The following is a 26,177-nucleotide window of genomic DNA, read 5'->3' on the forward strand; positions in this document are numbered from 1 at the left end:
TGTTCACACATTAAAATAGAAGCTTTTGTGCCCTAAACATTTCATAACACATAAAAACACTAATTCTTTCCTTAGACAACAAATATATATTTAAAATAAGGTTGATCCTAATTCCTAAAATTATTTTACTGCTTACTTTGGATGTTACCATGAAGTCTCCCAATGGATCAGTTCTGAGTGGGTTTTGCAGAATCTCCATGTGTGATTCTTTTGCCTTGCTTTTATGTTGGGAAACTTGTTAGATTTTAAATTTCAGGAATGTAAATGTTTGGTATGTTGTGTACTGTGTTACTGTGTGCATGGTAAGATGTCTTTGTTTTCATGTATATAGTAAATCTATTATTGTTGTACTAATATTTCTTTTTAATAAGCAGTTATTGGACAAAAGTAAATAATCCAGTGTAAATAAGTAACACAATATTGTATTTGCAGCCGAAAAATTCATGAGAAACCAAACACACACATTGGAAGCATGGGAATTAACATTCTTGAAATTTGTTATTGTTCTTAGGTAGAGATAAAAAATACCACAATTTAAAATGATCTGTTAATTATCTATAAAAGTATACATATATACATTAAGATTTTACTAACGTTAATGCAACCACCTCAGTGGTTGAGTGCATTGAGCAGTCGACTTACAATCACCCAACTGAAGGTTGAGGGTTGAGTCCTGGCCTGGGCATGGTGCTTTTTTGCGACTCCTTTCCCCCCATTGCTTCAAACCATCATTCATTCTCATTGTCTCAATTAGACAGAAGAGGCAGTGGAGCAATGTAAAATAAGATTATGAAGAAATACAATACCAACTTTAATAGTTCATCAACTCTGCTAGTTTATTTTCTGGATCAGAGTTGGTTACTTTTTATCTAAGCGTCAGCCCATTTGGTCTCATTTGACTTAGTTAAGAAGTAAACTTTGCAATTAAACTTACGATAAAGCCCTAACCTCTAGGTAACCTTTGGAACCCACCTTACGTTACCTTTCACAGTGATGGTAGTTCTTTGTATTTACTAGAAAGATTTTATCTTCAGCACTTGTTATATTAACCATTGTGTACTTAGCCACAGATCATCTGTGGGCTTTCATTAACTTTGATTGATTTGCATTATTTTACTTTGTGCTTTTGTGCCACTTTTGTCTAATTTGTGAAAATGGGGATGAGTGATGAAATTGATGAGTGGACACTCCCAAACATCCGTGCCCAGGCTGGGATTCGAACCTGGGATCCCTAGCATCATAGCATGATGTGCTAACCACTCTGCCACGGGGGCCAGCTCATTAGCTATGAGAAAGTGAATGTATTGAACTACTACATTTACATTTCCAAATTCACATTTTCCTCCCATGTACAGCTGTATCATTATAACCCAGAAGAGTTCGTGACTGTACCATGATGTAACCAGTAGTCAGTACGCTGTTGATAAATAAGTGTAAGTCCACTTTTATATTCATATGGGGCTCCTTTGGTGCGAGTAGTCCAAGGTCTGATACCTGGTGGGAACCCCCAAAATTTCAGTGTTGATCCAGCATTGCGAGAACAATTGTAGAGCTTCTCTAAACGTAGTAGTAGCAGGCTCCGGTCTGAAAAGCAAGAAAACAGTGGTGATGGGACTCTTTGATACACTGAACATGCATCACCCAATAAAAAGCCACTTTGCAGGCTTTAGTTTATGCTCGTATTGGCTAATTCGGACTGGACCTACAGTTTATAATTGGTTCTGAACCATGCACTTCCTTAATCCCATTCTGAATTAAAAGGGGATATTTTGATTGCGAGACTACAGCATTATCCACTATTCTAATTGTGCTGATCCAATATTTGTGCAAATAGTGTGTTACTTCTCTCTTCTACAATTACACTATTATTCATGTACACAGTTCTTTAAATTTATTAAGATGGTGACTAACAATGTCTGTGCTCTACATTGGTATCAGTAAAATGCTCATTCTTCACTTAAATTTTGAAGTCCGAAAAACCATGTTACAATATTTTCCCATCTTATTAACTTCTAAAGTTGTAGGCCCAGCTGAAAAAAAAATATATACCAGGTGTATAAGCTTAAATCTGCTGTTTTGTAGTCAGAAAAACACATGGTTTGTTCATAGAAAGCAACAAGAAATTTATTCAAAGTACTTGCCCTCGCGAGCTACACATTTTGCCCATCTCTCGGGCAATTTGTGGATACCACGCCAAAAAAAGTCCTTCTCTTTCGAGGCAAACCACTCATCAAGCCATTTTCGGACGTCTGCATACGAATCGAAGTGCTGCTCAGCGAGGGCGTGGCCCATCGACGAAAACAGATGGTAGTCGGAAGGGGCCAGGTCTGGTGAATAGGCGGGATGGGGTAGCACCTCCCAGTTGCGTGTCTCCAAGTAGTTTTGGACCAGTCTTGACGTGTGTGATGGGGCGTTGTCGTGGAGGAAAATCAGCTTGTCATGTCTTTCTTGATAATCCGGTCTTTTGTCACACAGAGCACGGTGCAATTTGATCAGTTGTTGGTGGTAGCGGTGGGCAGTGACAGTTTCACCAGGTTTCAACAGCTCAAAGTAGACGATGCCCTGTTGATCCCACCAAACACACAGCATCGTCTTCCGGCCGAAGCGATTTGGTCTCGAGGAAGATGTTGATGGTTGGCCGGGATCAACCCACGATTTCTTGCATTTAGGATTCTCGAAATATATCCACTTTTCATCACCAGTCACAATCCGATGCAGGAAAGACTTTCTTTTTTGTCTGGCAAGCAAGATTTCGCATGTGTTTTGCCGTCTCTCCAGCTGCCGATCGGTCAATTCATGCAGCACCCATTTTCCGATCTTTTGAACCTTTCCCATGGCACGTAGACGCATGGAAATGGCTGCTTGAGTAACACCCAATTGCTCGGCAAGCATCTTTTGCGTTTGGGTATCGTCCTCGTCCAAAAGAGCCTGCAATTGATGGTCCTCAACCTTCCTGGGCCGATTTTCACGCTTCTTGTCGCTCAGGTCAAAATTGCCGTCTTTGAACCGACGAAACCAATCCCTGCACGTTGTTTCCGATACAGCACTGTCACCATAGGCCTCCACAAGCATTCGATGCGATTCGACAGCCGATTTCTTCAAATGGAAGCAGAAAAGCAGAGCTTCCCGCATATGCTCTTTTTCTGGCACAAAACTAGACATGCTTACCACAGGAACACTGTCTGTTGTTGTCTGCACCTGCTAACGATGTGCACTGATTTGTGTTGGCAGATGTCCAACTCATAAAAACACCAGGTATGGCGTGCTCATGGTAGCTTCATACGCTCACTAACGCCACCTATGAGCAAACAGCAGATTTAAGCTTATACACCTGGTAAATTACTGTATTTTTGTCAATCTTAAACATTTTTATGTACAGATATGGTACGGAGAAATTTGACTATATTTTTTTTCTTCTTGCTCTACGTATCCATAGTAATAATTAAATTTTAATTGCATACTAAATTTGTTTCTCAGTGTACACATTTTATTCAATTTCACGTTAGTTACAAAAAGTACAGGAACCAATTTGTTGGTAGCTTTGTTGAAATAAAACATAATTTGAAAATTATGGCAATAACCAGGTTCATTATGGGATTCTCACTTTTAACACGAGAAGTGGCCAATTGAGGTAAATATAACCCCCTACTACAGCATAACTTCAACCTCTTGTATGTATACCAGACCATAATACATGTTGCTTTTAACTACTTAAAAACTTACTCAAAATTTGTCGTCTGTCATCTATATTAATAAAACTTGACCTCACCTTCACAGTAATATATATCTCCATAGCCTGTGTTCCTGTCCATACTTTTCCATACTTCCATACTCTGGGTTTTCAAGTATTTTCCTCTAATATGTACAGTGGTCAACATACTATGATGTAACCTGTTCCTAATTCTTTCTTAAAATGAAGGTGCTGCATTACTTGTGCTTATGAAGTTAGTGCTGCAAGTAAGTGAACTTATTTTATTTTAACCCCAAAAAGTCATAAGAGAAGTGTAAATGACGGCTTTAACACATTTTTGTATCTGTTAAATTGGGACTGCCTGAAATATTTACTGCGTGCACATGTAGGACAACATGTCAATGGTGCATTTTTATGTTGCAGAAACCATTCATGTGCGTGAGTGTGTGTTTGAATGCTGCACTTTTATAGAAAAATTGTTAATATTATACGTGATACACTGAGAAGTAATATAACTAGGTGCTGGATACTCCTGGGTTCATGTTCTAATCAAACAGCATAGTAATTTCAGCATTGTAAAGGTAAATACCGTATGTTGATGGTTGCACAAATGAGAGCACATATTGTGTTTCACAAGCACATGTTGTGTTCCTACAGTTGATTGCTGCAATGTATTTACTTTTGTCCATGCACTGCATGTGTGTTCTAGCATTGTTTAAGCTTTTTAACAACTTAGTGTAAATTTAACCCACTTCCTTCCATCCTTTGTGCCATTAGGCAGCAATTATTCTTTGAGTGTGTGTTTGTGACAAATCAAATTGTTTCTATTTTACATATTTTTATTCTTTCCATTTTAAAATGGTACTAACAGTACATGTGCTGTACTGAAAATGTTATTATGCAAGTTATATGCTGCAATGAAAAATTGACAGTTTAGAAAAGAAATCAAACTCGTCAATTTATTTATATCCAGAATATAAGTGTGAAGGAGAATTAAGTGAGATTTATCCTTAAGTTACTAAGTTTTATCGTGATTTAAGTGAAAATCTTGTCTCTGCCGCAAAGCTTGAGCTGATACTGGTAGAAGTGAATGCAAACATTTTTTCAACGTGTGTATATAATGTGTCATTTGTAATGTCCAGTTTCAAAAATTGTAAGAAAGAACTGCAGAATCGTACATTTTCAGCATTGGTTCTGCATTCATAAATATTTACACCATTCCCATGAGAAAATCAATGATTTAGTTTCTACAGTTTCAGTAAGATAATCAGTACTTTTTAGGTCTGAGCTGATTCCACTTTGAACTGGTACTCTTACGATTCCCACGCATATCAATACTGATTCTTAAAATTGTACCAGTTCAAAGTATTTTAGGTAATGGTAAAGTTCCCGTGCATATAGCACTGTGCCATGAAGGCACACATTTAGGTGATCTTGAGGTAGGGCTCCACATGTTATCCCAAAAGTTTTATTTATTTTTCCAGGTGATGTGATCAGCATCATGCTCCGGCCACCCTTCCCCCCCAGGGTTGCCCCCGGGTACCCATTGATTTGAGGCTGGGTGAGCCCCAGAGCCACTTTATGCACAGACAAGGCTGGAAAAATTCCAACCCTGCGAATCAAACCTGGGTCTAACGTGTGGCAGTCAGACACCCTACCAATTCGACCACGGTGCTCTCTTCAAAGTATTTTAGAATATTAATTTTAATATACGTTTCCCATTGGAAAACCTTACCTATTTACTGGAGCTTGGCTTTAAAATATTGGTAATTTCACCTGAGATAACCATTTAATCACAAAATTAATTTCTTCCTACAATGGTGGTGTAAAAATAATGAAAATTATGCATTTTGCATCATTTCCAGGATATAAAATGCAAAAGTGTCGTGTTACATTTTTGTGTGCTCTGTGATCAGAAAATGTCTTTTATTAGTTTCATCTTCTGTTCTGACACTTCTTATAGACAATTGTGACATGACTTTTTTGTAGTTTGAAGAGTTAGTAATCATCTACTAATGAATGACAGTTTTGTCCCAACAACATTCTTGGATACTTTTGAGTTAGTGTAGTAGTCAACAATGCCCTGTATTGATGGATTCCAGTAGTTACAGGATATTACTATTAACTTGTTGGATTAGTGGCAAGTAATTGTGATTGTAATTTCTATTGTCCTTCAATGAAACAATACGGTAGTAGATTCTATATCGTACACCTTGCTGTAGTGTGTCGATTCCTTAATTTAAAATGTTCAGTAGTAGGTTGAGAATTTATTACTTTATTTCAGAACAAAATTATTAACTGTAAGTGGTTCGCCACTATCTAAGACTAAACCAATACTGACACTTTGCAGAAGTTAAATTTCATTTTAGTTATGAATGTTGAGATGTTAGAATTCCATTGCAACCTTACTGCCAGAGTTTTACTTTAAAAAAATTATATTCATATAAGAGATAACTAAAAGATTTGATTTGATGTTGAAATGAAATCCACTTTGCACATAGTTCTGTAGCAGAAATAATGAAAATTGTGCATTCTACATAATTCCTAGGATATTTGGACTTCAAGAGTTGGTTGGCATTTTGCAAACTCTGCAGGGTCTACGGGCTAGCATTAGAAATTGCATTCAAATCATTACTTTCTGACATCTATACCAGTAAATATTGGTCACATTGACACATTTGTGTGTGCAGTAACCCAGCCCTACTTGACTGACCTCTATGATGAGTAGTCAGGGTGTCTACTCACTGGGAATTCCTTGACTTTCGGGAATTATGCATGAATTATTATTGCCTCCGGAAATTGTGTGTGAATTTTTCTCGTTAGACATGAAAAATTGCAACATTTATTTAATCCAAATCCCATTGAATTTACACATATTTATAAATACCCTGAGGCAAGTATTTCACAGTTGAGCTTTAATTTTTATTCATTCTACTTTGTTAGTGTCCTTTGCAGAACAATCTATCTCACAGATACCGTGCGTCCATTTCGATCTTCAGCCGAGAGATCGGGAGAAGCGTGGCAGGCGGCGCTGATGGAGATGCCGACATTTGCGGCCTATAATGCCCGCTTATTTTTATGGACATATGCAGACATTTATATAAATATTGCAAAACGAGCACTAACCTGTGTTATAAGAGCTGTTCAAACTGATATCCACCAAGTGCCAAGTGTGTAGACTTTCGGGAAGAATATGTTGAATAGCCTGAAACTTTCGTGCTTGTAGCTAAAGTCCTTCTGGGTCGGGCAGATAACTTATCAGCCCCCCTCGTAACGTGAACCTTGCGGCTGGCATTCCAATCCTCTCACTGACACAACACACATACACACTGCAATAACACAAACAAGTAACGGCAAGTAACCAATAATAACACTCTTGCGCACAGTACGAAATTAACACGCTCTTGGTTTACATCTGCTCGCCACTATATTCACAGCTCTGTTGCGAAGGAACAAAAAACTCGAGCTCGGAGATTTCGGATTGCAAGGAAGCTCACGAACACCATTGACTTTTAACGGTTTCGTCTGCAGCGTAATCTTGATACAGTGTTGCACATTCGAAACCTCCAAACGATCCCCATCGGCACAAAATTCTTTCAAGAATATAAACTTAAGCAGGACGTTACTGGTCAAAACCATGATTAAAATGTTTTATTACCTGCGGCTCTTAACATAGTTTCAAAAGCGTATTTTTTGTGTATATAAGGGCAGAACTTGGATGAATTACAGATGATAAATTATAACACAGGTTAGTGCTCGTTTTGCAATATTTATATAAATGTCTGCATATGTCCATAAAAATAAGCGGGCATTACAGGCCTCAAATGTCGGCATCTCCACCAGCGCCGCCCGCCACGCTTCTCCCGATCTCTCGGCTGAAGATCGAAATGGACACACTGTAGAATATCATTGCAAGATAAGATATTTTGAAGTTAGGTAAATTTGAGTTCGAAATTCTTGTACAATTAACAATTTTTCATAGATTAGTATATCTCGTATATATATATATATAATGTACATACATACTATTTAATTGAATTAGAATTTTTTGATACGTTGGAAATACATAGACCCTTCATATTGTTACTATATTTATTTGTGTACGTGTGTGGGTGGTGAGAGGCGGTAATCCTTAAGGTTGAAACGGAGGAAAGATCTACTTGTACCTTTGAATTTTTTAAAAGCTCACCTTGAAACCGGGAATTATACTTGAATTTTATCATGGTCCTAGAGTGGCCACCCTGGTAGTTGACAAAGTACTGACACTGGGGATCCTAGGCTTGAATCCTGGTAAGGTGTTGATGTGTGTCTGTTCCATCATTAATTTTCATCACCTTGTTTAATCTAGTGTGGTAGAATGTGAAACGTGAAAAAAAAATAGGCACGAGTGATTTTATGTGCATGTTTTAATTTGTTCTTGTGCACTTTTTTTTTTACCATAACAAGTGTGATTTTGTTGCATTACATAAATATCATTTGGATTTTGTTGGATGGTTTCTTAGCAAATAATTATAATTTTTTTTATTTATTTTTGTGCTGTCTTGTTACTTTTTTTTTGACAGTACTGACTTCTTTACTATCTTCATTTAGCATTGTTTTTTTTCCAGAAATTTATTTTATTTTCTATTTATTACACTCCCAAGAAACTTGCATGATGATTTTCTGGGTGATATTTTGAACTACAGGGGTGCCCAAGTAGGTGAATGCTGGGGGGATTCTTTAAAAGTATTTCAATGAGAAGTGGGGCTGTGTCACATCTTGAAAAGTCTCTTCATTTCAAACATGTACACTGTACAGGAAACAAACATGTGTAACAAAGAAATGAAATTTAAAGTAAATTTTAAAATTTCCACCTGCTTTACTACCTTTTTGCTATCTGTAAAATCACATTCTCTGAAGTGCTGTTCTCATTTTCCATGTCTCCATTTTGATGAAGTTCAGATAATTTTGTGTGTTTGTTGTGTAAATATGATAGGACTGTGTGTGCTGACCAGGTGTCACCTAACAAAAAGTCACTTTGCAAGCCTTGAATTTAAAGTCTTTTAGTGCTACTTCCTTAATGCGTGCCCTTAACAGAGATGAATTAAAATACACACATTGATTGCCTCTATTGCAGTCAGCAATATATTGTGTGTGATACATATGAGACAGCTAAGAATTCTGTAACTAATTCTTGCAAGCATACACATAATATTCCAATTATATTGTAACACCCTGGAGTAATATTTAGTGGGCATATAAGTTGAGAATGTAGGAGAAACTGTGGTATCTTGTAATTATATTATTCAAATTCAATTCAATTAATTATTCAATACACACACACCCACACTCACACAGATTTTTGATTGCCTTATTGGGTGCAACATTTTGTCATTCATTGTTACTTCATAACTTTAGGAGTTCGTTATCTTTGGTATATTTTCCTGTTGACATTATGCAGCTATTTTTCAATGTATTGAATATTGCATGTTACAAGTAGCCTTGGGCAATGGATCTCGTGATGTGAATTGCATGCTGATCAGTTGTAATGAGATGGACACTTAAAGTGCACTCTACTGTATATTTACATGCCCTTACAAAATGTTTACTGCTAACTGCTGAATTGCTGCTACACTGTGCATTGTTTAAGTTCATTGAGTCAGATATCAATTATTATGGATTTTATTTAGCACTTCTCTATGTAGGTTCTTGAGTTCCTAACAACTCCATTGGATATAAAATGTGTGTGTATCGTTTAACTGAGTAGGTTTCCTGAGGTTTGTTTATACAATCATCATTATTTTGAACTAGCAAACATCCATGAAATGAATTTTAAAAGCAAGCACTAGGAAATAATGCTTTTTCAGACAGAAATTGATTTTCTGTTTATGGATTCACAAGATACATTTTAACGTAGTATTTGATCTTCCTTCACAGGAGTGCAGTGCTGTCATATCAGATCCACTAAGTAAAATGAACCAAAACACTTGACATTGTGGAGCACTGTGTTTTTATGAGCTTTTGTGATGGATTGCATTTAATTTGTAATATTTTTTGGATATGAAAGCATGAAGGTGAAATATTACAGATGTGTATGTGTATGCTAGAATATGAACCAAATGTGGAATATCACAATTCAGTTTCTGGTTGCTCATTCTGATATTTTTCATTTTCCTTTCTGCCGTTCTTTGAATTACATTTTGTATAAAATATACATCACGTTTGTCACTGTTCTTTCCATTTCACTTACTTTAATTACTGTAGATCATGCAGTTCTAAATAGAATAGTCAAGGAGATAAGAATAGTAGCTTGCATTCAATAATAGCATATTAAAAACCACAAATTGCTGTATTTCTTTGCTTAGCGATATTCATAGTTATTTAGTTTTCCAGTCAGACTACTAATGATATGATGCCGTGGGTGTCGGTAACAACACTGACATTTATAGCTGTAAAATATTACAAAAGAGTATGGGTATGGAATTGAACAAAGATGTGTAGGTAGATTGAGAGCTAAATCATACTGCTGCATATGCAGCAAGTGAAGTTGCACACCATTTACTTGATGGAACTTTACAAATATGCTCAGCCATGATCTGGTTAGGTTAAGGGATATAATCGTACCAAATAATTTATTCAGTTTTGGTATGTAGTTGATTTGTCACAACATTCAAACTCAAAAAGATTCAAATTTATTAATATTAGTATGCACTCATAGTAATATTTTTCATTTGCTAAACATCAACACTGAACTTGTGGCACAAAGGCTTCCATGTCCCACTCTGCCATGTGATTTGAAAGATAATGCTGCACTCACATCTACTTTGTTTAACTAACCAGTACACAGTATTGATTGGCACTAAACAAAAGCAGTTGTGCAGCATTTCATAATTGCATGACAGTTACTTTTACCCCTCAAGTCCTGTTTGGGTAGCACCAATCCATTAGCATTGTTGTATGTTTGCAGGAAGCAAAGAAAGCAGTGGTAACTCAGAAGGAGGTGGTCTTCCCACCTCGGCCCCTACCAGTCCAACCAGTGGTACACCACCTAATGGAAGTGCATCTTCACTAGTGAGGAATCCGTTGAGAGGATCAAAGTGTAATCTCTAACACTTCATGCAGTTAAATGCTAGGGATATGTTTCCTACCCAAGAGGATTTTTGCATCCTCTTGGGAATTGCACCCTAATATGGTAGAAATAGAAAGGGACTTAGATAGTAGCTTTGGCCCAGCTTTCTTGGACATAACTCAATTTTTCAATTTTTTTTTATCGTCTTAAGATTGTTTGTCTTCAACTTACTGCTGCTCCTTTATGTCATTTTTACAATTTTGCCTTTCTTTGCTTTTTCCTGCTTAGTTTTAACAGTAGTTGCTTCACAAGTATGGCAGTTTCTTCTAGAGATGCGTTTAATGTTGCATACAGATGTACAAAAGAAGTAGAGTATGTACCTTATGTTGTGAAGCAATACATCGTTCCCACATAAGCAGTTCAATAGTACACTGACATTACAGTTGCAGATTTGTTTTCATACATAGGTAATATAGCTAACATAATAGGAGGGTTGATATCACACAAACAAACAAACACAAACACACACACACACAGACAGACAGATATATATATATATACACACACACACACACACACATATACACATATATTCTCAATGATCTCAGTCATCACAAGTGTAACAGTCAGAGCTTGGTTTTATGTGGTGGTGTGCTGTTACTCTGTATTTGTGCTAGAACTTGTCAGATTCATTTTTTTTCGATGGAGGTGCTGGTGGAATAGTCCACCTGTATTGATCAGCAATATGGTTAAACTAATTGAAAAGAGCATGCATCATTACGTTCTTAATGTGTTATGTTTGAGGAAAGATTACGAGAATGATAAGGATATCTAATCTGTTCTGTGCCCCACAACAGTTCTATTTGTATTCAAGGCAGTTGTGTTTATGTGCTTAACAGAAAGCCCTTACACCATATGCATCATTGCACCTTTTCCTCCTGTGCCAGTGCAACTGAGTCATGAAACCTTTCTTATTTCAACATTTCATTTAGACAACAAAAGACACCTTCTCTCTCTTATCCCCATACTGGGTATTAAACTTATTATTTTACTGATTCAGTGCATTTGTCAATACTCTACCATAACCCTCTGAATTCTTTACTATTTTTGTGCTTCATTTAAATTACTATTTTTTTATTCCTTGAGAAGATGTAACCTTATTTGCTTGTACTCTAGAATGGCTTATTTGGTTTGGGTCGGAAATAAATAGGACGCTTCTTTGATTTTAGTGTTTTCACTGGATTTTTTGCATGGTACTGTTATATTGATCCACTGTATTGTATGGGCTTCATTCATTACTACACAGACCAAGAACTCAGTTGGAGAGAAACTAAAATTAAAGAAGCCTCTTACATAGCACTGACTTAAAACTCATTAAGCCATCCTAGAATAGGCAGTGGATAATGTTCAATGAAAATTGCATGCTAACAAAAACTATTATATATTATCTTTTATGCTCTAAACCTGTTCTGATAAGCCACCTTCAGGTGCTGGAAATGTGAGATAAGTCACATACCACTTCAAAAGGTAAGACATTGCTGTAATTAATGGAACTAGCCAATTTCCAAATCCACCAATTATAATTGTCCCGCACCATGGCCGTGTGGTCTAAGGCATCATGCTTTGGGCTCTGACTATGGGACATGCGCAGGTTTCGCCTGAGATTTTGGCCAATGTATGGGACCGGTAGCAACCCACCATTGTGAGGAAATTGGGGAGTTACAAATGAGTTCTGTAACCTGGTCATGGAAACCTACAACGACGACTGAAGGTTCATCATGCTGACCACATGTCACCCTGTAATGGTTGGATGATCTCCCACCTCAACAGGTGGAAGTGAGGCCTGCTGTTGTTATTATCTTTTTACCAATTATAAATGATATAACTATGAAGAAAATTATAATAAATGCATGTTCAGTTACAATTACATTATAGATTTGATCATCTGTAATCAGGCTTCTGGGTTGAGAACAGCAGCAATTAGACTCAACACTGACCACGAGTCACCTAATGAAATGTCACTTGGCAGACCCTGCTGGCCCTCGAAGAGCTGTTTCTTCAGTTTCCCTTTGCCCTTGCAACTTTGGAAAATATGTGAAATTGAGGAAGGATTTTGAAGCAATTCAAAAAATGGAGGGGAGAAGCTAAGGGTAGCAGGTGGCTACAGCAAATTTTTTTTGAATGCAAAATTCTTATAACAGTACCAGAATATTCACTGGTTTGTCTTGCTTCATATAAATGTCTATTGTGGACACAAAGTACATACATTATTTGTCATTGCATTTTCTGTACTATAGCTGAAATATTTAAGATACATGTAAATTGCCAGTGTAGCAATATAATGAAAGGGGGAAAGTGAAGGTTTCTTCTTTATGACAAACCCAGAACACAATGTTTTTTCTTATATCGAACACAAATGATATTGGGTAAATGCAGTTTCTACATTTTTAAACACAAGACAAGAGAGAGAAATGCAAGTACATCGTGCTTCTAGAACTAATGCTAACTACATATTGAAAGCACACTTTGTAGATGTACTGTGATGTACCCGATGGTCCACTTTCCATTTTCACCTTTATTCTGCCTGCTTTACCTTGTATTATTTATGCGCATGCAAGTAACTGACTGTGTGTCTTGATACAGCTTCTTTTGTTGCTTGTGACTGTAAGTTTGCATGTTTTTGTAATGTGTGTAGTATTTTGTGAATAGTCGTGCAACTTCCTATAATATTTAATACATTAACAATGAAGTGCAAGTATTTTTAATGTACTGTGGTAGTTCTAACACTAACAAACTCTGTTTTCTTGTACATGTAGGTATGACATTGTTGTTTTGTTGTATATTTGAAATGATGTTATTCAAGACATCACCTTAATTTCTCATTTGAAAAATGGAAAACTGAATGGGAGAAAACAGCTATTTTCTTTAGTACTTCTTACTTATTGATATTTGTAACATGCATTACTGTGAAATTGTTACATAAATTAGCTGTAGATTACACCATTGTATAGGTTTGTGTCCTTGTTTTAGTTTCTTTTCACTGAAATTATTGAATTGGTAGTGGTGTATTTTCCTTGTCTGTTGTCAAAATGGATCAGATGGATAGTGTATTGTCATACGGTGGAGTGTAAATTCTTATTTAATAAGAGAGCATGAGACATCCAAGGATTTCTGTTCCTCTTGTGCTGTCTGTGTGCATGCAATTCTGCACCTATCTTGTACTTCAGTTTAGTAATCTGGACTATTGAAATCCATTACTGTGCTATAATGGCCCTGCAAAACCCAATGTTTTATTGCAACAAGTAACACATGTGTTTTAACATTATTGGGTAATTCAGGTTTTATTTTAGAAAAGCCTAAAATTAGGAATGATTTCCATTAAAATTTTTTTTTTCGGATGTTTTAAATCTGTAAATGATTGGGGAAACATATAGATATGCATTTATACAGAGAGGACTATTTAAGTTGTTAATGCAAAGTATCTCACAAACAAAGAGTTCAAAGGAAATGTTTCAAATTAAAGTTAATTAACTTTAAGGAGGAAAGCAAATGTCATTACGTACGTTGTAGTAGGGAGACATATTCAAGTTCATTTGAAGGTCACTCAAATTTTTGTTTAATATTTTTTATTTCTCTCCCAAAAATAAACAACATTTGTAGAGGCCATTTTTCTATTCAGTGCATACTTTCACAGATATTTGACAACTAAAAAGTGGTAACAGAAATTCATACTTTTTTATAAGCACCGAAATTTTAATTCCAAAAAATGATAGAAATTAAATATGCAACTATACATTGCACAGTGCTTCGGATCCCACTCTAAACTCTAGGCTTAATCCCCATAATCCTATATGAGCAAACAAGTTGTTGTAAAACAGTTCAATCTGAAGTGTTCTACACATTCTAACAAACATGGAGGGTGTGCGTACAGGTGACCAATTGAATAACGGCAGTACTTGGAGAGGGACTGCACATGCACATCATGTCACTGTCTTGGAAGCACTAGGAAAATTAACTTTAATTATTGTACATGATACAGGGGCAGCACAGCTGCCTACAACCATCCATCCTTTCTACTTCCAACTGCCTTTGAGTCCAGTTTTAGTTTACTGTTGTGACGCTCCTGTGGATCCTCACAATATGATTACAGAGATTATTACAATTATTAATTTATATTAGGGAATTAATTTTATATTGTAAGTTGAAAATTTGTAAGTAATTGCTTTTGTACAATGTTGATAATGTTATAAAGTTAATTTCTTTCATTTTTGGAATAAATACTTATGAAATAGTATGAATATCTGTTATCACTTTTTACTTGTCAAACATCTGTGAAACTCTGAATAGAAAAAGAGTTTCTACAAAAGTTGTTTATTTTTGAGAGAGGAATAAAAATATTAAACAAATAAATTAGGTCTCCATTAAGAAAAATTGAGTGATCCTCAAATGATCTTGAAAATGTCCCCCTACTAAAACATACATAATGGCATTCACTTTCCCCCTTAAAGTGGATGAACTTTTATTTGAAACATTTCTTTAAAAAATGCTTCGTTTGTGAGATTTTGCATTATCGATTTAATTGGTCCACCCTGTATACGTGCAAGTAATTGAACAGTTAGTATTGAATAATATTACATTGCTGTGAAATAGTTCTGGGTAAGGAAATTAGTTGTGTCCAGTATGAAGCAAGACATGGCCAGTTTCAACCACTTCAACTCTGGGTACAATGGAATAGAAATTGCCACTTTTTCCCTCTGTCCACTTCATAGGTTATTCTCATGCGATTATTGTCTCTTGTTTTTCCAAAATGTTTCTTGCATGTAAAGGTTGTGAAAATCTTTGAACTTGAATGGCTTCATCATCTTCCAAAAGACATAGATCTTACTGTTGCATACATTTTGTTGTTCATTGGGACAATATATCCATAAAGCAACTGGATATGTAGTCACTGATGTTGATTAATAATTCCACATTGCAGTCATGTAAATACTGAATGAAAAAGAGTAATAATTTACAACTCACTTGAACATTATTCTATTCTTTTATGATGCAAAACTACATACTTCTAATGCCATTAAGAAACCTTTTCATGATATTTTGATTGTAGCAAATACCACTTATAATTAGACAAATTAAGATTATTGCACTGAGTAAGTTTCCATTGTCTGTCAGTGTCACATATTCATTAGGTAAACTGCTGCAATAATTAAACTTTTTGTCAAAGTATGTTGAAAACTGGTAGAGATTTGGGATGTAACTGTTATCAGTGTGGATGTAACTTGAAAATATATGTAACAGGTCCCGAGTTTGAGTTCTGAATATAATAATTGGAAGTTTTGAAAGTTTAGTAAATGTATGAGTATAGGAAAAGTAAGGAGTAAAAATTGCTGCAGTTTGAAAGCAAATGTAATGCTGCAGTACAAGTTGGTCTGAATGGTTAAAATGTTGATCACACGAAAATGAGCCAGCATGATAGAGAATTGTTTTAAAACTGTAAGAGACTCTGCAGAGTGAACATAGATGTTTGAAGCATGCTTTATGTCTTCATGATGTTCACCCCTTTTTAAATTTTGCACAAAATTGGTGATGGTGAAATATCCTAAGCAAAGTCCCCTAATGTTGCAGACATTGTCAAGTACTTGTTGAGTAGACATGACACACACACATACTCAGCTTCTAAATTCAAACCAGGACATTGTATGTTCAGGTGGGTGTCGAGCGCTAATGCTGGCTGGAACATCAAATGTTGCAGGTATATGTAATAAAATAACCATGGGAGGATAACTGTTTGTTGTAGAGTTCAAGTTAGTTTTATTTGAGGGAGGTGAGGCTTTCACAGAAAATTAAAATTAGACATCCCAGCTCCCAACAAGTGCAGCTAGGGGGAGGAGAAAAACAAACAAATATTATTCTGAGACTCAGTGTGGCTGCAACAATGAACTAAAGTGATTAGAGAAATTCTAGGATGTAGCATTGTATACGTTCATTTGTATAAAGTCATGTTGAAATTAATTTGATTATTCATATTGCTACCTGTTCCTGGAAATTGTTTCTATGTGGGGTAGATACTTAAATGTAAATACGAGGGTAAGTCAATATATAAGTCGCAAAATGGAATAGAAAGAAAAGTTGAAATAGTTACCTGATGAAATGTGGATTATTTTTCAATGTAATCTCCATGAGCATTTAGGCACTTGTCCCAGCATTTCACGAGTCCCTCAAAGCCAGCAGCGAAGAAGGTTTGTGGTTGGTGTCGTAGCCAGCTGGTAACCTCCCGATGAACATCCTCCATATTCTGGATCCTGTGACCACCCAGGTGATTCTTCAGTGGGCCGAATTGATGAAAGTTGGATGGTGCCAAATCTGGACTGTAGGCTAGATGTTCCAGTCATTCCCGACCGTATGTGAGCCACTGTGGTATTGGCACTGTGTGGACGAGTGTTGTTATCCAACAGAAGAGCTTCATCTCTCAAGGCACCTGGACATTTCCTGCGAATGGCTGACTGTAACTTTGTCAGGGTTCTGCAATATGTGGCTGCAGTGACAGTGTGACCCTGGGGCAGAAATTCCACTAGTAGGATGCCTTTATTGTCTCAAAACACAGTGACCATCACCTTCCAGGCTGACTGGATGACCTTGAACACCTGCCATCTTTCACACTTGGCACTCAAATGACTCGCTGCCTCACTAGCACGTGATACTAGCGCCATATACGATACACAGTGGTGCTGCCACCTACACCGACACTTGCGGAAAGGATCAGTGCAACTACTGATATTCATGAAACAATTTCACATTGCAGCAATTCGAAGATATTTCAATTTGCGACTTATATATTGACTTCCCCTCATAATACCGTACATCCATTTCGTTGCGAGGTCGAGAGATTGGGAGAAGTGTAGTGGGCGGCACTAGCGGAGATGCAGACATTTTTGACCAGTGACGTCCCGCTTATTTTTATGGACATATCTTTAGCATGCAGATATTTATATTAATATTGCGAAACGAGCACTAACCTGTGTTATAAGAGTTGTTCAAAGTGATGTCCACCTACATTCACACATTCCTGGCATCGTCTGATGAAATTTTGATTCACATGTAAAATTTCTTCTTCTGTAAGAGCATTCTAATGCAGCCCCAATTTCATCAAGTTTTTCTTCAGTTAGAATCCGCCGTTCTTGCTTAGGGGTTCTAAAATTTAATGACCAGATTCTCATAATTTAAGAACAAGACGTCTAACTGTCTCTCTACCTGGAGGTGAAACGCCAGGGAATTTCTGTGCAAATTGCCTACACAAGTCTGTTTTCACGTAAGTCTCATAAAATTTCTTTGTTCTAACGTGAACTTTGCGGCTGGCATTTCAGTTGCCTCACTTACACACAACACACACACACTGCAATTACACAAAGAAGTAACATGGCAAGTAACAAAAAACCACACTCTTTCACACAGTATGAAATTAACACGCTCTTGGTTCAAGATCTGTTCTTCACTCCATTCGCAGCTCTAACCAGGGCACCTGTAATTGCGAAGGAAAGAACAACTCAAGCTCGGAGCTTTCAAATTGCAAACAATGCTCACAAAACCATTGACTTTTAACGGTTTAGTCTGTAACGTAATCATGATACAGTGTTGCATATTCAAAACCTCCAAACAATTCCGAGCAAAGCAAAATGCTTTCGAGGGTATACTTAAGCGAAACGTTACTGGTTAAAAATGTCGGCATCTCCGCTAGCGCCACCCACCACACTTCTCCCGATCTCTCGGCCTTGCAAGGAAATGGATGCATGGTACAAAAATTTGTATTATGAGGAAGAAATTTTTAAATATGGTCTGCCTAATGAAGTACAATGAGGAATCCATTCATGCATTACCACCATACACACCATACACACACATTAAAATGGCACCTGTTGACTTCTGACACACACAGAGATATCAAAACAAATAATTTGTCCCTACCATTCTTATCATTGGTGCATTGTTTTAGTGCTACAAACGTATGCTGGCAACCCAACATTACATTTGATCGTGTCTGTGATTCTTCATCATTAAACAGCATGTGTTAGTGTTGCAAGGAACAACTGTGATGAATGACAAGCTACCAATCACTTTATATACTGTAAAACTTAGCAAGGAATACATCCAGTAACCTGGCGGGAGTTTAACCAATGATTGAGCAACAGTGAAAGAACAATGTATCCAAATGTTTTTTTTTTTTAATGTATGTAATGACGAACATGGGACTGAAACAAGTTGTTTGTTTTGATGTCCTCTACACATTCCTGTGGAACCTGTTACATCCTGTTGTTGCAACCCTGTATATATTAGCATGGATAATTATATATATTGCACAATTTAATTTTAAAGGTTAAAATATCAAATGGTTTTCAACATAATTTTGCATGGTTGTAGTTCATTACAGTACTACATTTTGGTATCTTTCTATTCAATTCTGTTTATTGTTAGGGCTGTAGGAACTCACTGAAAAGGGATTTTTGTGTAAAGTTTGCATTTTCTTCTTATTCCTATTGCACTTGATGGGAGAAGGTTTACATGCACACAAACCTATTTAACAAGTAACTTGTCTGTTAGCAATCAAATTTGAAGTGCAGTGTAATAAATGTGCCCTGTAGTTTTGTATATATATTAGGGATGAACTAATATGAAATTTTTGCAAATACCAATAAAATTTACTAGAACTGATAACCGATCCCTTACGTGAAATTTCTAAATTTCACGTAAGTAATTTTAAAACATGTTTACCGCATCCATCATGATAACTGATGTTCTACTAATCTCATATAAAAATGCATTGGTCCATAAGAGCCTGAATAATTCATTCATGTATTTAAAAATTTGATTTTGGGTTTTGCCTTAGAAGACACACACTGTATTTTGACATTTACCTTACAAAATCAGAATATCTAGATGATATACCTTAATGTTGAAAAAATTATGACTGAAATAATTTTGCCCAAGTTAAAGGCTATTTATAGAAATTTCAGATCTGTTTTGCCCCTAATACATATATATATATATATATAATGGATAAAAGCAAGGAGGGCCAAAAGGGCTAAGTAAAAATCAAATAAGGTAAAAGGAAACACTCACCGGACAGTAGGAAAATTCAAAATTTTCGCTAATTTATAGCATCATCGGTGTGAGAAGAAACAGAAGACATATATACACACACACACACACACACATACATACATACATACATACATACATACATACATACATACATACACACACACACATATCTTGATTATTGGTCTTCTCCAAACTTTTTGATCACTTTTTTTTATACATCAATAGCATGAAAATTGAATTGAGACCTTTTACAGTTATTGTCTCTACTCACATTACATTGGCAAAACTAATTTACAATACTAATAAAATGAACAATTATATTCTAGATTAATAATAAAGATATTTAATGATAGGATTTCACTCTGTTATTCAATCTTGATACTTGATAAGTAATGAAAGTAAGATGTAATATTAATTAACACAAGTTAATTTCCTATTTAATGCTTCAAGGTACCATGCTAAAGTGTTGAAGAAACTGCCATCACTTATGCTGTGTTCCATGTTTAACATGGATACAGCTCTTGGGATCCAAGTTTTGCTTTCCAGTGAAGCATGTAGACAGCAAGGAATTTGCTTGGTTACTTTAAAAACAACATTAGTGCTAGCATGTGGGCAATTTTTACTCCTAAAGAAATTGTAATTTACAGTTAGTTTTCATTTGTTACAAAAATAATTTAATGTTGTAATAAGTATTGTTAAACTTTAAGTAGAAATTTTACTGAGATAATTGATTAAAAGTAAATATGCAATATAAATGTAATGAGTTGTTGAATGTTACACATGAGATTTTGAACATTCTAATTTTACCATTAAGAGCATATGCCCTTCCACAGGCTGAAATGTCCACTTGATTTCAGCTTTAACACAAATAGATACAGTATTGCCTAGAACTTAATTTTCTTGGCACGCCATAACTTTAAAATAATTCAGAGAAAGTTTATCCACATCACACATAATGGTGCTTAACTGTTTTATTGTTGTGGTTTTTTAAATTTAGAAAACTAACTGTAAATATTGTCCCAAATGCTGGTTGTAAATAGTATTGTAAAGGGATATCTTAATTATCTGTATTATAAAGATTCAGGTTGATAAATAACAACAATAATGGTAAAGGAAACACTGGTGCAAATACATAATTGATCACGTGCAGTGGGATGTAGTTTGCATAGCATGTGAATGCAGATGGTGTAGGTTTGTAGATTTATTCAAATTCATTTATTAAAACTTATTAGGATGTATAAGCAGTTTGTGCTGTGTAAATAAGGGATGAACTAGACTGAGATGAGTCAAAATGATCTTCTTAAGGTGCCACTGGACATTTGGCCTGCCTACTCTTATTTTGATCCTGTTATAACTATTGATGTTGAGGTTTTACAGAGAGCTCACCATTGGTCACGATCTTCTGCCAACTTCCTTCCTTCACTCCACTAAATGTTCCTCCTGCTCAGGATATCCTTCATATCCACGTCTCATGTTCTGTGTGGTCCCTTTTGGTATCTTAACCCAATCCTCCAATTCTTGCCTCCCATACCTGTTTAGGTATCCTATGTTCTTGCATTCTGCATAGGTGTCCAAACCATCTTGAGTTGTGCCTGCACATCATCCTGATGTATTGGTTTCACATTTAACATTATTCTGATTGTTTGATTTCTGATTTTGTCCATTCTTGTCTTTCCCACTCTTTTTCTCAAATATTTTATTTCTACTATTTGCAAGTTTTGTTTTAGTTTTTCATTAGTTATCCAGGATTGACTTCCACATATCAATGTTGGTGTAAAAGTTGACTTGTAAACTATCATTTTTGTTTTACTGACTTATTTCCTTCTTTCCTAAGAATCCCTTATTTGTGACATAGTATAATCTGTTTGTATCAGTGGCGTATGCTGGGTTCAAAACCTGGGCTCTCTCTTCATATCATAATGTTCAAATGGCAGGCTATTTTTCGTTCAATTTCTTCGATTTTGAAGTGATGTGACATTGTGATTTAAAATACGTACATTACAATTTACAAATAATTATAAAAATGTCACTGTTTCATTAATATAGAAACATTGAGGAAAGATTTAAAATATTTCATGGTTATTTTTAAAATATAGATGCCCATATTGTGAAATATTTATGTAGGTCTACGTGCGAGAATAAAATATATAATAAACTTCTTACCTTGAATATTTAATTTGAACTGGAACTCTGTTCTTCTCTTGCCGACCTCTGTGGTAAATTTGTTATTAGCACAGTGTACTATAATGCCAGGGGTCCCAGGTTCAAATCTAGGCATGGACATTGGTATTCTTTGTGAATGTCCCTTCATCAATTTCCTTGTATTGTCGGTCATCCTCGTCATCGTGATTAGCTAAAGTGGCAGAAAAGCGATGCTAAATAACAAAACTAAAGCAAATCCATTCTGCTCTTCTTTGGGATGCCAGTCCTGCATATCTTCACGATTTGAAGCTTATCTTCATACAAAAGCAGAGTAAATTGTTTCATTAATTATGTCACTCATGTTCATTCACTACACTACGCAGCACAGATCATTCAAAACGTATATGTCATTCACTCAATACACTAAATAAAATGTGTGCAGTATCTGAAACTCCCTTCAATGCGGTCAGCCACTCTCCCCCCAGTCATAAATAAAGGATCTGAGGGGTTCAAAACTTTTGTCACCATTGTAAAGCATGGTTGGTTGAAGGTCAGCGCGACCTCTCGCTTCTGCATGTGTTCAATGGGACAGTGTTGGCCCAGAGGAAAAAAAAAATTCCTGTCACTTTGCCACCGTTTTCCCATTCCTGTAATTGTAGTTCCATAAAAATTTCCCTTTCGTGGGAAATATCCCATGCTGGTTAGCGAATTGGCATTGCTGTAAGGTTTTACCTCCGTGGTAAAATGAAGACTTCCCTGTCCAGTGCTTGGGCTTAGAAGCCACTACAAATACGTCACCAATCACCTCCAGGCACTGGTTGGGGATGAATCTAAAAGAAGCAGCCTGGCGATAGCTTAAAGAAAAGTAGCCCATGTACTATCATTTTCTCCCACGGTTGTTATTTGAGAGTGAAACATCAGCCACATTTGCTAGTCTATTATTTCCTGTATTTAATCTGGGCTTTGGACATAGCCTAGCTAGCCTAGAATATACACACCTGGTTTGTATTATTTATTCTAGTGTTAATTCCTCATCTATTTTTCCATTACTATTGATTCAGGGTGGCGATAGACCTGGAAAACTGGTAAAAGTCAGGGAATTTTTTTTTTTATTTTTTTTTTATTTATTTATTTATTAAGATATCGTTATGGAACTCTGCAGGGGAACAGGAAATCTTGTTGCTAAGTTTCGGCCTCAACTTTAAGGCCCCTTTTATGCACAACACAACCACAGCACCAGAAACTAGTGATGGCAGGAGGAGAGAGAGAGAGAGAGAGAAAGAAATTTCCGGAAGGGCAGAAAAATGTGTTAAGCCTCTAAATCAGTGGTTCCCAACCTTTTTTTTGCTCACGGTGCACTATACTATGTAGTGATATCCCATGGTCCACGAACGTACGAGCTGGCGACGGTGCGAGTGGTGACTGACGTTCAACTTGGCAACACCACAGCTTCCTTTACAAGTCAGTTGTTTGTAGGCTGGCAGGCATAACGTCTTTTTGTCCGGGTTCTGGTATTATTTAGCTTCAGTATGGACAAGTTTTTGTCGAAAAGGAGGAAAGTTGAAGATGAGACAGTTATCATTGAACAGTGACAAAAGTGGGAACGAACAAATTCTAAATTCAAGTGTCATAATAATTTTTACCAGCAATATCAGAAAGTCTACGAAGCTTTGCAGCACCCCTGGAGATTCTCGCAACACACATGTTGGGAACCACTGCTCTAAATATTATGTGGAAAATGCATTGAATTATCATTTTTTTCTTGTTCGTATGGGAGTAATAAGGGGACAGAACTGTCAACAGATGGAGGGGATTCGAGCGATAGTTGTCGAACGTCATAGTAAGGCATTTTGTTGGACAAACTGAAGGAACATTGAAACAAAAAGGCTCCATTGATACATATGAGTTTTGTCGACAAAGTATCTCACTACAACATGCGACAGAAATTGCATGCATGACACTCTTATGGAATTGATTTTTGTTGGATGTCTTCGGACTGCAACATCCAAGAAAAGTCGCATGCATAAACAAGAAGAGCTGTAGACTGCAAATATGCTGCTGGAATTTTATTACTCTTCTGGCTCACTTCACCTTATTTAATGTAGCAGTGCTTACACAGGTTTTCTTTCATCATCCTGATATATTACTGGTTTCGCACAAGTTAACATACGTTTACAATGACATTGCACTATTCTTAGATATCAAGAAGAATCCAACAAAATATAATATTGAATACTATCACGAAAAAGTGAAACATAAATCTGCATTGGTGAACGTTATAAAAATTGGCAAGTGCATGCTCCCAACCTCAAATTTACTGCAACACTAGTATTGCAATGAAATTAATGCCACTCGCTGTCCTGTCTGTTTAAACTCGTGAGAGATGGTCATTAATCTCCTTACTGAGTGAAGTTAATGTCCAATATTATGAAATAAAATACTAATAATAAATACGTAAATATTTTAACATCATATTTACTCGAATCATTCAATCATAAAAGCAAATCACTTTCTTCAAGAATTGACTTTTCTCTGCCAGCCCTGCTAAATTTTCACTTTCCATATACTGATTTATACAAGGAGTGGCCAGAAAGTAATTTCCAATTAGTAGGGACATTGATTTTTCGCAAACACGAAAACCGTGAAAAATGTTCATTGCTGCGAAGTTGTCTTTATGAATGTGCAGTGTTGTCTGGACACATTTTTTGCCCGCTCGAAATATCGAAATAATGCGTATTTGGCATAAAATGCGAATGGTTGGCGTTTTTAGCATTTTTTTTAAAAAAAATGTCCTAAAACAACGAAAAATTCCATGAAATCCAACATTCTTGTCTTTTCTAGGCCATGTTTGTCTACATAGAATGTGCAAGTTTTCCAACATTTTGTACAAGACTAAACTATAATGCTTGTTATACATGGAATAATTCCGACAACCACATTAAATCATGTATTTCCCACATTTTTTTTAACTTCTATCAAAATCATTTGCATCACAGAGCAAAGTGGCAGGGATCTAACAGGAGATCGAGTGCATATCTACTGTCTCATGGGAGCCACATCTTCAGTATTTGTCGCGCGAGATGTGTTTTGAATTACCAAGCTAAGTGCGCATCATCGGCATTTTGTCGAGTGAGAAATAATGGAGCTCAGTTTTTAGGGTGTCTGACTACCATGCGAGAGACCCCGGGGCGATTCACTGCATGGGAGAACTGGGATTTTTCCACCTGTTCAAACTGCTCTGGCACCCACCCAACGTGATTTCAAGCGGGTACCTGGAGGAAACTTTGAGGGATAAAGGTAGCCAGGAGCATGGTGCTGATCACATCACCCCCACCGTCAGCCGTGATCAAGAAAGTGTGGGGCCCTAACTCCACACCTCTATACAACTTCATGGCAAAGTGCAGGGGAGGACTTTACTTTTACTTTCTCAAAATCTGTTCCAACATATGAAACTGTCACGAAAATATGTAGACCATGTGACCTACAATTTAAAATAATAGTTTAAAAGCACAATGGACTATTAAGTTTCGGTATATTTTGCAAAACAATGTTCTAAAACAAAAACGCGAATTTTGGGAAACGTAACACTAACAAGTAAAAAAAAAAGATAATGCCAATTTTGGTGCCATAATATATCAGTATCTGTCACGTGAGATTGATCGATTTAAATTTTTTGGGTGTGTCACCACTTATGGTCATTATGCACCCTTGAGCATATACGGGGAAAATTCCATTATCTAAAACCCATACCTTAAAATTAAAAAGGGGGTATGGAAAATAACCTTCCCAAAATAACTTTCAAGATATCAAACTCTGACGAAGAGGCATAGGCCGTGTGTCTTACAATTTGAAACAGTAGTTTAAAAACTACATGAAGGTATAATTTCAGATATTTGCCAGAAAATGTGCTAAAATGAAAATGTGAATTTTGGAAAAATAACACCGAATAGTAAAAAATAAAAAATACACAAATTTGAAAAATAACAAAAAATTCAAGGTCCCTACCGATTAGGCATAAATAAAACAAGAACATCAGTTGTAATTTATTGCATTAGTAACAGTGAGTCCTAACCTAATTTTCGGCATAATCACCATCGTTGTTCTGGCATTTGTCGTAGCATGGCACTAAACTTTGTATGCCCTGGCATATGTGTCTGACAGCAAAGACTGGAACTATCTCTACCGCAGTGTAGCTGTCAA

The 26,177-nt window shown here is 36.2% G+C and overlaps 1 protein-coding gene across 5 annotated transcripts in view; it reads left to right on the forward strand.

Annotated features, from left to right (window-relative positions):
• Positions 1-26,177, forward strand: part of LOC145983883 (F-BAR domain only protein 2) — a 109,776-nt gene that overhangs the window by 34,466 nt on the left and 49,133 nt on the right. For 3 of the 5 annotated variants that reach the window (XM_083116967.1, XM_083116969.1, XM_083116970.1), the window contains exon 8: positions 10,638-10,769. The exons of the other annotated variants lie outside the window; for them this stretch is intronic. In XM_083116967.1, coding sequence (XP_082973093.1) covers positions 10,638-10,769 — 132 coding nt within the window. The remainder of the gene's footprint in view (positions 1-10,637; positions 10,770-26,177) is intronic. 5 annotated transcript variants of the gene reach the window in all.

This window comes from Lepisma saccharinum, chromosome 2 (assembly GCF_977018435.1).
Source record: "Lepisma saccharinum chromosome 2, izLepSacc3.1, whole genome shotgun sequence".
NCBI lineage: Eukaryota > Metazoa > Arthropoda > Insecta > Zygentoma > Lepismatidae > Lepisma > Lepisma saccharinum.